We start from the raw sequence: 14,310 nt of genomic DNA on the forward strand, positions 1-14,310 counted from the left end.
TGGGATCAAGAAATATTTCACCCCCCCAAAAAAACACACAACACAAAACAAACAGATTCATAGAAATAGACCAGAGGGATGGTTACCAGAAGGGAGGAGATGGGGGATGGGTGAAAAGGGGAAAGGGAATCTAGTCAATAATATCATGATAAGTCCACATGGTGACAGATGATTACTAGAATTAGTGGGGTGATCACATTGCAAGGAATAAAAGTGTCAGATCACTGTATTGTGCACCTGAAACTAATATAACCAATATAAGATTGTATACTAACCAAACTTCAATAAAAAAATAAATGGAAAAAAAGTGCAATCTCCACACTATATCCTAGCACTGTAAGGCCACTGATCTAATAGGCTGTGTCCCAGGCAACACCACAACCATGATATTTATAAGGAATCTTGGTGAATTTTATAGTATCTAAAATCTTTATCATGTACATGAAACATGTTTGCATGTACATTATAATAAGCTTTTAATAGTTTTATGTTTTCGTTATTTATTAAAATCATGCATGTAACATAATTGCTATGGACTTAAGGTTACTTTTCATTGCCAGAAAATTGTGTGTGTGTGTGTGTGTGTGTGTGTGTGTATTTTAAAGTCAGCTCCCTTCGCATATATCTTAAATGCTGCATATCCTAGGCTTGACTATGTTAAAACTTCCATTACATGAAAAAGACTGGCTATAAAAAATATCTCCCGAAATTTGAAAGTTATGTTTCTGAATCATTGGAGATGAAAATATTTGAATATCCTTAACTATACACCATACTTGTTGCTGATAATTCTACCTAAATCTAACCAAACATCAAGTGTTTCCAAAATGTCTCTGGCATAATGGATAAAAGGTTATTGAATTATAAGTAATGAACAGTTGACTAATGACTTTCTAAAGTCAAACAGTATAAATAATTGCTTTTTAGAGGTGAGTGAACTTGGAAATTGGCACTCAGTAAATGTCCCACAAATACACAACGTTGCTCTTCGGTGCCGTATCCCATTCCTTCACACCATGGCTTCAATGCTCAGTCCCACTCACCATTGTAGTTTCTGCTATTGACCCAAAGCTGTTGATAAATATGTTGCAGGTAACATTTACAGGAGGCCCTGCAAGTTGAACAATAAATAGAAAATTTGACAGGTTGCGTTCATGGCATACTCAAGTCACGATTTTCTCTTGCCAGTGGCATTGCAGCACTTACCATGGTGGTTTCTGTGACTGATCCAAAACTGTTGATAAAAATATTGCAAGTAACGTTTACTGGCGGACCTGCAGAGTGCAATAAGAATATTGCGATAGACAGGGAGGCAAAAATACAGCTTCATCAACATCTGTGCAAATGACTAGAGATGTACACAAAATAAAAATGGTGGTGAGATGGCAAAAGAAAAGTTTTACCCAGGGGTTCATAGTGATAACATTCCCACTAGTATTTTGAATAATGACAGTTAAGCAATAACTTACCCTGAAGAGTTTTGGATTTGGAAAATATAAGCTGAAGACTATTAAACTGAATTCATTTTCAGTAGTTGCTATCAAAATAGCTTTTCAGGTGGGTGTCTTTCCTTGACTTTAGGCTCAACAGCATTGTAGATGTCAACAGTGGGCACCCCAGGGTGATGAAATCACCTGGGTCATGAGTTTAAATGGAATTGCATTTTCAACTGTGGATGGGTCAGGAATATTCACCTCCTTTTGCATGACACCCTTTAAATCAGTAGATATAGTTTGATTCTCTCGATACCTCTGAATTTACCCCATTCCTTCAATAATCCTTTGAACCCTGATGAAAAATGATGCACCGAAATACAAAACCAAAGACAATTAGCTCATTTTAAGAAATAAACACAAAAATGTTACTTACTGTCCAGTTTGTTGTCTCAGTAAATATAGTACCAAGCAAGAGTTATTAATGCTAGATGTGCTTCGAACAAAGAAGCTGTTTTTTTTTTCTCCAGAGAACCAGGGACTAACTCTCTTCTCCTCTTGCCCTTTGGCTCCCATCCATGCACTAACCAGGACAGACTACTTAGTTTCAGGGATCAGATGAGATCAGGTGTGCTGAGGGCTGATGGCGACGGACTCTGTGCTCTTTGACAATAGACAAATGACTCTCTGATAATTTCCAGTCTCGTTTTGCTGGGGAATGTTTATTGACCTCATCTAGTTTCCTCCTAATGCTGTCTCAGATAAGAACAGATTACCATAAGCCATCTACTCACTCACTGCTTGCCCCTGTGGAAGTCTGTCTGTCTTCACTCAAAGGCTGAACAAGCTGGTTCAAGCTACACCCAGTTGTAGCCCCAACCAGCCAGTGGGATCTGAATGAGGATGAATTTGGCTTGAGACCTCCCTCGAATGCTGGTGATAAAACACAGACCTGGAGCCTCCTGTCATTAAATCCTACCAGTCTGTGTTGGATTCTCAAAGTGAGGAAAGGAAACTTGGGCTGAAAATCTAATTTAAATCCCCAGGCAAGGACTTTTGTTAAAAGAAGGAGTAAGGAGTTTTGGTAAAAGAGACATGTTAAGCTCTTTTTTTTTCAAAAAAAAAAAAAAACCTAACTTTTTCAGTTTTGGATGAAATAGTAAATGTGTTTATTTAAAAAAATATTTGCAGATGGTGAACCACAGGCACGACCACATTACCAAAACATTTTTCAGCCTCCAAGTCTTGTGGTTCATCCCTTTATCTCCTCCTCTTCCATTTTAGCATCTGTCAAGATGACCTCCATGGTCACTTCCTACTCTGTTTGATTTTGTTTCTCTTTTTTTGGTTACTCAAAACAAAACAAAACAAAAATGGGTCTCTTTATTAGCCGTAAAATTCTATTCTACAACAAATACATTTTTTCTGCTAATAAGAAATAAATTAGACAAGGTAGAGGCAAGTCATGAGAAATCTATATGTTTGCTTTTTTTGTTCTTTTTACAATAAAATGTTTCCTTTCAAATAGTCCAGTTCAGGATGGAAAACTGTCATAATGTTTTACATGCAAGATAGAGAGAAAGTACATGATGGGGGAAAGAAACAGGAAAAAGAGAAATGTCATCTTAACAGGAGGAATCTGAACATTTAAATGTAGGTTATCTTGTACTGTACATTATCTTTGTGGCCTCCTCATCTAACTTGAAAGCATTTAGAAGGCTGGGTCATACCATCATATATTTGTTTTTATCCTTCTCAGTAAATGGTAGTGTGGGTGTATTAGTGGAACTCAAAATATTTTTTAAGCTACCACATATTGACACACGAAGAATGTTAAAAATGTATCTATTTTAAGCCTCACAAAAGAGGAATTGTTTTACTGCTCCAGTAAATATTTTCAGATGAGGAAACTGGGGGTTAGAGGGGTAAAGTAATTGGCTTAAAGTTGTGCCACAGTAATTAGAAAAGCTGATAGTGTCTCATTGTTCTGATTCCAGAAATCTAAACTTTCAGCCACTTTGCTCCACTGCATTCATTATACAACAGTATTTTCCATTGGTTTGTACGTTTCTGGGATAATTTTACCTTTCGCATCCGATTTCTTCAATCTTGGCATTGTCTCAAGGTTCATTTGCATTTGGATATAAAAGTATCAAAAGAAAAAAAGTAACTGTTTTTGATAAGGGATTAGCACATGCACATAATAAGAACTGACACATATTAAAACTTCTCTGGGTGAGAGTGAGTGCTTTATTTCATTCTTCAGTAATTAGGTGCTACCATGTCCTCTATCTTATAGATAAGGAAACTGAGGCACAGAGGTGGTTAATTAATTTTCCCAAGGTCACAGAGTTTGTAAGAGGCAGAAATTACCTAACTTTAGGGACACTTTTTTTAAACTATAGGGGTAAAATGACTGAGGCCAATAGAATTATCCTAATGATAGAAGCTACCTCAATATGGGACTCAGTCTGCGAGTCCTTTGGGTTGAATGATAAGATTGTTTTACACTTTTAAGAGTTATCCTGATATGTGCCAGCACAACCTTTCATCTGTGTTTTAGCCCAATAATCTGCTAAGGTGTTCTAATTAACAAGGACATGTTCTTACATGAATGAATGTGTTCTGTAAATTGTAGAAAAATAGTTAACACTAGTTAAGGTCATCTAATTGATTTATCAACAAAGTTATGCTATTCCAAAGTGAATTGGATGAGGATTTGACTAGGAAAAAAATAATTATGTAGACATTGTCTCTATCACTATCCTCCCCTTCCTTCTTTCCTCCTTTGTCTCCCATCTTTTTTCTTCCCTCCCTCCCCCTTTCCCTTTCTTTCCCTCTCTTGTTCTCTTTCTTACTTTATTTTTTTTTGCCTTATTCTTATGAGAAAGAGCAATATTTCCATAAGTCAAGTATGTAATTCAAATATAAAAGGAAATAAGAAATAGATTTGGACTTACTTCATTTAGCATAGTACCCTCAAGGTCCATCCATGTTGTCCCAAATTGCAAGATTTTGTCCTTTTTTTTTAATGGATGAGTAGCATTCCATTGTGTATGTGTGTGTGTGTGTGTGTGTGTCTTTATCCATTCATCCATCAACGGACACTTAGGTTGTTTTCATATTTTGGCTATGATAAATAATGCTGCTATTATCATTGGGATGATATCTTTTAGAATTAGTGTTTTTGTTTTCTTTGGAAAGATACTCAGAAGTAGAATATCTGTATCATGTGGTAGTTCTAGTGTTATTGTTTTGAGGAATCTCCATACTATTTTCAAGAGTGACTATGCCAATTTACAATCCCAACAACAGTCAGATGGAGAAAGACAAATAGGATATAATTTCACTCACATGTGGAATATAAAAAGAAAACAACAACAACAAAAAAATCCCTCATAAATACAGACAACACATTGGTGGTTACCAGAGGAGAAAGGGATATGAGGAGGGCAAAATGGGTAAAGTGGGTCAGTTATATGATGATGGATGGAAACTAGACTTTTCGTGGGGAGAATACCTTAGGGTATACAGATGTCGAATTATGATGTTGTACACTCAAAACTTATATAACATTATAAACCAATGTTACCTCAATAAAAAATAGATTTTAATACTTTAAATGTATTTGGAAGAATGGCTCTCCTTGACCCCCAGCACAAAGTATGACAAGCCTAATCCCATACTGAATGTCTTGGTTGCTATATATCACTCTCTCAGGTTGTCTTCTTTGGAATGAGGCATTTGTCTTGGTAACCCAAGTAAAATTACAATTATGCTACTTGAAAGGAATAATAGAGTTATCGATTATTGTCTGTAAACATCTTTATTTTTGGATCAGTTGATCAAATGGCTGTAAGAGGGCATAGTCTCACGATAAATAGTGCTTTCAACTTACATCTCCTGCTATTCACACTGTGATTGGAAAATCAGCAGAATCAGCACCATCTGGGAGCCTGTTGGAAATGCAAACCCTCAGACCCCATTCAAGTCCTGCTGAAGCAGCCTGCACTTTAACAGAGGGGATTTGTTTCTGCAGATCACTTGTATTTTGCTTCAGTATTTCATGAGTGTTCCTTTAAATGTTAACTGCAGTCTGTTAACAAAACTTCTAAGGTCAAACAAGTTTGGGAAACCCTTTGGAATAAGTCTAGGCAAGTTTCTTTAGCATAGGTTTCCCCAAAGTTGTGCAACAATCACCACTGTCTATTTCTAACTTTTCCATCACTTCAAACAGAAACTTTGTAACCATTAAACAATAAGTCCCTGTTCTCCTCTCTCCCCAGCCCCTGGCAACTTCTAATCTACTTTCTGTCTCTATGAATTTGTCTATTCAATATATCTCATATAAATAGAATCATGCAATATTTATCTTTTCTGTCTGGCTTCTTTCTTAGCATTATATTTTTCAAGGTTCATCCATCTTGTAGCATGCATCAGAATTTCTTCCCTTTTTATGGACGAATAATAATCCATTGCATGTATATACTATATTTTGTTTATTTGTTCATGGATATTTGAGTTGTTTTTACCTTTTGGCTATTGTAAGTAAAGCTGCAATGAAATGTTTGAGTTCCTCCTCTCAATTCTTTTGGATATATGCCTAAGAGTGGAATTTTTGGGTCAGATGCTAATTCTATATTTAACTATTTAAGGAACTGCCATACTGTTTCTCACAGTGTCTGCACCATTTTACATTGCCACAAGCCATGTATGAGAATTCCAATTTCTCTACATCTTTGCTATCACCTATTTTCCATCTTATGATTATAGCCATCCTAGTGGTCTCTCATTGTGGTTTTGATTTTCATTTCCCTAATGACTAGTGACATTGAGCATCTTTTCATGTGATTATCAGCCATCTTCTTTTGGAAGTCTATTCAAGTCCTCTGCCCATTTTTGTATTGGGTAGGTCGTTTTTCTGTTGTTGAGTTGCAGGAGTTCATATATTCTGGATATTAAACTCTTATCAGATATATGATTTGCAATGTTTTCTCCCATTTTGTAGGTTTTCTTTATTTTTCTTGATAATGTCCTTCAATGCACCAAAGTTTTAGGGTGTTTTTTTTTTTTCATCACCAAAAAGGATTTATTCAGGAAAAAGAAAAGGTTGCAACCCAGTCATGCAGCCATGGCAAGCCATGTGCATACGTTGGCCTGCATCCTGAGACAAAGCATTATTATAGAAGGGAAATGGAAATTAAGGGAAGGAGAAGTTAGAGTTTTCAGTTTTAATGAAGTCCAGTTTATCTTCTTTTCCTTTTGCTGCTCATGCTTTGGTATTATCAAAAAAAAAAAAATCAACTACCAAATCCATGATCATGAAGATTTACCCCTATATTTTCTTTTAAAAGTTTTCTGGTTTCACCTCTTGTCGTTAGGCAGTTGATTCATTTGGAGATAATTTTTGTGTATGGTGTGAGATAGAGGTCCAGCTTCATTCTTTTGCATGTGGAAATCCACTTTTCCCAGCACTATTTGTTGAAGATTCTAGTCTCTTCCCCCTTCGAATGGACTTGTTGACCTTGTCAAAATCAACTGGCCATAAATGTATAGATTTATTTTCTGGACTCTCAATTCTATTCCATTCGTCATTATGTTTATGCTGATGCCAGTATTGCATTATTTGATTACTGTAGCTTTGTTTTAAGTTTTGAAATCAGGAATTGTTAATCCTTCCACTTTTTTGTTCTTTTTCAAGATTGTTTTGGCTATTCAAGGCCCCTTGCAATTTCATATGAAGTTGAGGATTGGCTTTTACACTTCTGAAAGAAAAAAAACACCCAAAGGCAATTGAAATTTTTATAGGAGTTGCATTGAATTTATAGATTGCTTTGGGTAGTATCAACATTTTACCAAGATGAAGTCTTTCCATTTATTAAGTTTTCTTCTTGTATGTTACATTTTTGTTGAATTCATTTATTAGCTCTAATAGTTTTATTTTGGATTACTTGGGGTTTTAAATATATAAGATGATGTCATCTGCAAATAAAAATAGTTTTACTTCTTACTTTCAAATTTGGATGCTTTTTCTTTTTCATGTCTAATTGCTCCAGATAAAACTTCTAACACAGTGTTGAATTGCAGTGGTAAAAGCTGGCATCCTTACCTTGTTTCTGATCTCAGGGAGAAAGCTTTTAGTCTTTCACCATTGAGTATGCCTCTTATAAATGGCATATAGTTGGATCATGTTGTTAGCTTTAAATTTTTCATAAATGCCCTTATCAGGATAAATAAGTTTCCTTCTATTCCTAGTTTTTCTGAGTGTTTTTTTTTTTCTTGTGGAAAGGTATTGGACTTTGTCAACTGCTTTTTCTGCATCAGTTGAGATGATTATGTGTTTTCTTTCCTTCATTCTGTTATTGTGGGGTATTACTTTGATTTTATTATATTGAACTACTTTTGTGTTCCTGAGATAAATCCCAATTGGTCATGGTGTATAATTCTTTTATTATGCTGTTGAATTTGTCTTCCTAATATTTTGTTGAGGATTTTTACATCTGTATTCATAAGGGATATTGGCCTGTGATTTTCTTTTCTTGTAGTATCTTTATCTGGTTTTGCTATCAGTGTAATGTTGCCCTCATACAATGAGTTAGGAAGTATTCTTTCTTCTTTTATTTCTTGGAACAGTTTGAGAAACATTGGTGATAATTCTTATTTAAATGTTTGGAAGAATTCACCAGTGAAGCTGTACAGACCTGAACTTTTCTTTGGAAGGTTTTTGATTACTCATTCAATCTCTTTACTTGTTACAGGTCTGTTAAAGTTTTCTGTTTCATCTTCAGTGAGTTTAGGCAACTTGTGTGCTTCTAGGTATTTGTCCATTTCATCTAAATTATCTAATATGTTTATAATCTTCTTTTATGATTCTTTGTTATTTTTGTAAGGTCAATAGTAATACCTCCACTTTCATCTCTGATTTTAGTTATTTGAGTCTTCTCTCTTTTTTTCTTTTTTTTTGTTTTGTCAGTCTAGCTAACGATTTGTAATTTTTGTGGATATTTTAAAATAACCAACTTTTGGTTTTGTTAATTCTCTAATTGCTTTTTATTTTTCTCTATTCTAATCTTATTATTTGCTTCCTCTGAGAACTATGGGTTCAGTTTGCTCTTCTTTTCCAAGTGTCTCAATCTGTACTATTAGATTATTGATTTTAGATGTTTTTTTTAATGCAGGCATTTATATTATAAATTTTCCTTTAGCACTGCCTTTATTGTATGCCATAAGTTTTTCTTTGTTGTGTCTTTGTTTTTATTCATCTCTAATTTTCCCTGTAATTTCTTCTCTGACCCATTGATTAAGAGTGTGTTAACTTCCAAATATTTGAATTTTCTGGTTTTCCTTGTATTGTTGATTTTTAGCTTCATTCCACTACGGTTGGAAATATTCCTTTTATGATTTTAATCTTTTAAAATTTATTAAGATGTTTGGCCCAATATATGGTCTGTTCTGGAGAATGTCTCATATGTCACACTTGAGAAGAATGTGTATTCTGCTGTTTCTGGGCAGAACATTCTATTCTATGTTTGTTAGGTCTAGTTCGTTTATAGTATTGTTCATGTCCTCTATTTCCTTACTGATCCCTATAGATGCTCTATCCATAATTGAAAATGGTATATTAAAGTCCCCAACTATTATTGTAGAAGTGTTATTTCTTCCATCAGTTCTGTCAAGGTTTACCTCATATTTGGGGCTCTGTTGTTTGGTGTATATATTTTTAGAATTGTTTATATCATCTTGATGATTTGACCCTTTTGTTAATATATAATGTCATTCTTTGGCTCTTTAAGTGATTTTGACTTAAAGTCTATTTTGTTGGATGTTAGTATAGCCACCTCAGCTCTCTTTGGTTACTCTCTTTGGTCTCTCTTTTTCCATTTTTTCACTCTCACTCTACTTGTGTCTTTGTATCTAAAGTGAGTCTCTTGTAGGTAGCATATAGTTCGTTCATATTTATTTTATCCATTCTTCTAATCTATGTCTTTTGACTAGGGAGTTTAGTCCATTTCCATTTAAAGCACTTGATGATAAGGAATGACTTACTTCTGGCATTTGGTATTTGATCTCTGTATATATTACAGCTTTTTGTTTCTCATTTTCTCTATTACGACTCTCTTTTGTATGTAGTTGACTTTTTTGCAGTAAAGCAAAAAGAATTCTCCTTAATTTCCTTTTTTGTATACTTTTTAAGATACTTTGCGGTTACCATGGAGATTATATTTAACACCCCCAATTTACAACAGTCTAGTTTGAATTGATACCAGCTGAACTTCAATAACATATAGAAACTCCACTCCTATACAGTTACATTCTTCTCCCTTTATGTTGTCACAAATTATATCTTTATTCATTGTGTGCCTGATAGCATAGATTAATAACTTTCTAAAATACATTTGTCTTTTAAATCCTGTAGTAGATAAAAAGTGGAGTTATAAACCAAAAGTACAATAATACTGCTTTTATATTTACCAACGTATTTACCTTTACCAGAGACCTTTATTTCCTCATTAGGCTTTGAGTTACTGTCTAGCATCCTTTCTTTTCAACCCTTAAGAACTCCTTTTATCATTTATTGTAGGGCGGGTCTAGCTATGAACTCTCTCAGTTTTTGTTCACATGGGTATGTCTTAATTTCTCCTTCATTTGTGAAAGACAGTTTTGCTGGATGTAAACAATCAGTTGCAGTTTTTTTGTTTTGTTTTGTTTTTAATTTTCAGTACTTTAAATATATCATCCCAGTGCCTTCTGGTCTCTAAGGTTTCTAATGAGAAATTGGTTAATGATCTTATTGGTGATCCCATGTAAGTAATGAGTCACTTTTCTCTTACTGTTTTTTTTTTTTGAAGTAAAACTTCATCTTTATTTTTATTTATTTATTTATTTTTATAAAATTATAGTTGGCATTCATTATTGTTCAACTTCAGGTGTACAGTGCAGTGATCAGGCATCTACATCTTTCCTAAGGTGGTCTCCCAAAGGGGACCTGTGTCCATCAGATACCCTACAAAATCTTTACAACATTATTGATTACGTTCCCCAAACTATTTTTCAAAAACCCTGAGGCCATTTTGTGGTTACCAACTGTTTTCTAATCCCCTCACCTTTCCCTTTATCCCCACCCACCCGCCCATCTAACTCTTATTGTTTTAAAAATCTCTCATTGTCTTCGGCTTTCAGCAGTTTGATTATTAAGTTTCTCAGTGTGAATCTCTTTGGCTTTCATATTTGGACTTCATTGGTGTTAGTAGATTTATAGATTTATGTATTTTATCAAAGTTGGGAAGCCAAAGTTTCTGCAAATACTTTATTCAAATATTCTTTATGCCCCTTTCTTTCTTCTCCTTCTGAGACTCCCAGTATGTGTATGATGGTCCATTTGATGGTGTACCATTTGTCCTTTAGGCCCAGTTTAGCTTTCTTTATTCTTTTTCTTCTATGCTCCTCAGACTATAATTTAATTGTTCTATCTTCAAGTTCACTGATTTTTTTCTTCTGCCTACTCAAATCTCTTGTTGAACTCTTCTACTGAATTTTCTATTTCTGTTATTGTACTTTTCAGCTCCAGAATTTCTTCTCTCTCTTTTTTTTTTAAATAATAGCTGGATCTTTATTGGTATTCTCATTTTATTCATACATTGCTTTCCTGGTTTTCTTTCATTCTTTGTCCTTGTTTCTTTTTATATCTTTAAGCATATTTAAGACAGTTGTTTCAAAAGCTTTGTTTAGTAAATCCAATGTCGAGACTTCCATAGGGATCATTTCTATCAATTTATTTTGTTCCTTAGAATGGGATATACTTTCCTGTTTCTTTGTATGTTTATGATTTTTATTAATAATTGGATATTTGGGGGCTGGCTCGGTGGCTCAGGTGTTTGGAGCGCCATGCTCCTAATGCTGAGGTCGCCAGTTTGATTCCCACGTGGGCCAGTGAGCTTCACCCTTTACAGCTAAGATTGTGAACAACGGCTCTCCCTGGAGCTGGGCTGCCATGAGCAGCTGGAGGTCAGCGTGAGCTGCCATGTGCTGCCATCGGCTACTGGGTGCTGCTATGAGTGGCCGGTGGCCAGAGTGAGTGGCCGGCAGGTGGCGAGAGCTGCCATGAGCTGCCGGCTGACTGCCTCAGCCAGGGGGAATGAAAGGCTCATAATACCAGCATGGGCCAGGGAGCTGTGTCCTGCACAACTGAACTGAGAAATAACGGCTTGAACTGGAGTGGCGCAGGGCGGCGGAAAAAGGTGAAAAGGGAAAAAAAATAATTGGACATTTGAGTATTATAATATGATAACTGGAAATCAGATTCTCCCCCTTCCCCAGAGTTTTCTGAATATGTTTTGATTGTTGAAGGCTGTAGTAGGCCATTTGTTTATTGACTTTCCCAAACTATTTTTGCAAAGACTATATTCCTTCTCACGTGTGGCTATTGCAGTCTGTGTTCCTTAGCTTGTGTTTAGCTGGAGTTTTGACAGGGATTTCCTTGAACACTAAGAACTAAAATATCAACCAATACTCTAAACAAACAAACAGACAGACCAAGTACACTTTTCTCAGTCTTTGCAGATTATCTATGTGCTGGGGCATTCCTTCAATACTTAGCCAGTCTTGAACTAAACTAGGGATCAGCCCAAGATGAAATCTTAGGATCTGCTCAGGTCTTTTCTGAGCATACATCTTGCCCTGAGCATGCATCTTGCCCTGAGCATGCATGTGGCTTTCTGAATTCCCCTGCATACATGACTGATATTGAATTAACTAATTTCCTTAAGAAACTCTCCTCAGCTTTTGATCCCTGGACTTAGATGATCTATTGTATATTTCAACTATAATCTTTTGCCCCCGGCATCTGAAGGTTTTTAGTGTTTTTTTTCTTTGGTTTTTTTTTTTTTCTGGCAGTGTTTTTGATCAAGACCTGCTGCTTTTCCATCCTGAGTTCCAATTTAGGTGGAACAGAGATGAGCACTGTTATGGGTTGAATTATGTACCGTCAAATTCATATGTTGAAATCCTAACCCCCAGCAACTCAAAATATAAACATATTTGGAGAGGTCTTTAAAGAGGTAATTAGTGTTAAATGAGGTCATGATAGTAGGCTATAATATGATATAAGTAGTGTCGTTATAAGAAGAGGAGAAAAGAGATTCGAGGGATATGTGCGCACAGAGGAAAGACCATGTGATGACACAGTAAAAAGTGGCGATCTGCAAGCCAGAGAGAAAGACCCAGGAGAAACTGAATCTTCTGACACCTGTATCTAAGAATTCTCGTCTCTAGAACTCTGAGAAAGTAAATTTCTGTTATTTAAGCCACCCAGTCTGTGGTGTTTTGTTATGGTAGCCCTAGAAAACTAATACAAATGCCTTGCATCAGTAGTTCTGGTAGTACACAGACATGTTAGAATAGACACAATAATTTGTGAATAATCTTTTGTCTGCCCTCTCTGGAAACAGGGACCCAGGCTCTACATTGAGAATGTAGGCTGTCACTGATTCAAAACCAAAACCACTACTGGGAGGGTATGGGGCAAGGGAAGTAAAAACTTTCCTACTATTTTGAAGTTGGCTTTTTCTTGATTCAGTAATCTCTAGGTTGCTGTAAATGTTTGACTGTTTTCCAGAGTTCTGACCAAGTTAGTTCTGACAGTTTGTACTTTTTGGTTTCTGTTGGGGAACAAGAGCTTAGAGCTGCCTACTTTGCTATTTTGTTGACATCAGCCTCCCCCTTCCCAAAACTTTAATACACTCGTGTGAATTATGGTGTTTCTGAAGGGGAAAACATAGTACGTCTTGTTGTTTCTCAAATTTATTTGACTACAGGAGATTTTTAAAATAGACCATCCTTTTTATGGAGCACATTAGAAAGATGGTAAACATTCTGCCAAACATAGTTTTGAAAATGCTGATCCACATTATTAATTTATTAACTCAGTTAACAAATTCTTGTTGAACAGTAAATATGCTAGATGTAGTAACAGAACTATGAATAAGACTAACAGCAATCATAGGGTTATTATAAAACCCTGTGCTCCTGCCAAAGAGGGAATGTTTTATTGGGGGCTGCAGGGCAGGTGCCTGGGACAGAGCAGTAATGGAAGAGGAATAAAGAATCAGAAAAGATCAGTTTAACCTTTCCAAGTTATTTTTCTGAGGCTAAATTTATGTAATGATCTTGTAATCTAGAGATATAACTCAGGGATGCAAGTGAAAAAACTCTGCTAGTAATCAGATTTGATAAATGTATTAATTCTTAGATGAGTTCTCATAAAAATTCAGTGTCAGAGAAACAAAAGAAAAAATAAACAACTGGGATTACATCAAATGAAAAAGTTTTTCACAGCAAAGGAAACCATCAACAAAATGAAAAGACATCCTACTGAATGGGAGAAGATATTTGCCAATGATACATCTGATAAGGGGCTAATATCCAAAATTTATTAAAAACTCATACAACTTAACACCAAAAAACAAACAATCCAATTAAAAAATGGGCAGAGGACCTGAATAGACATTTCTCCAAAGAGGACATACAGATGCCCAATAGACATATGAAAAGAAGCTCGACATCACTAATCATTACAGAAATACAACTAAAAACCACAATGAGATATCACCTAACTCCTGTCAGAATGGCTATCATCAATAAATCAACAAACAAGTGTTGGCGAGGATGTGGAGAAATGGGAATCCTGGTGCACTGTTGGTGGGATTGCAGATTGGGAAATAAAACGGAATTACCTTATGACCCAGCAATTCAACTCCTGGGTTTTAGCTGAAGAAATCCAAAACACTAATTCAAAAAAATATATGCACGCCTATGTTTATTGCAGTACTATTCACAATAGCCAAGATATGGAAACAACCAAAATGCCCGTAATAGACGA

The 14,310-nt window shown here is 35.4% G+C and overlaps 1 protein-coding gene across 4 annotated transcripts in view; it reads right to left on the minus strand.

Moving 5' to 3' along the window:
* The window catches only part of GLRA2 (glycine receptor alpha 2), a 193,885-nt gene that overhangs the window by 148,271 nt on the left and 31,304 nt on the right, over nt 1–14,310 (minus strand). Inside the window, exon 3 of one of the 4 annotated variants that reach the window (XM_081043156.1) lies at nt 1,207–1,274. The exons of 1 other annotated variant lie outside the window; for it this stretch is intronic. In XM_081043156.1, the coding sequence (XP_080899282.1) occupies nt 1,207–1,274 (68 nt within the window). Of the gene's footprint in view, nt 1–1,043; nt 1,112–1,206; nt 1,275–14,310 lie in introns of all 4 variants that reach the window. 2 more of the 4 variants (XM_081043157.1, XM_081043159.1) reach the window with 2 other exon arrangements.

The sequence above is a fragment of the Rhinolophus hipposideros genome (assembly GCF_964194185.1).
Source record: "Rhinolophus hipposideros genome assembly, chromosome: X".
NCBI lineage: Eukaryota > Metazoa > Chordata > Mammalia > Chiroptera > Rhinolophidae > Rhinolophus > Rhinolophus hipposideros.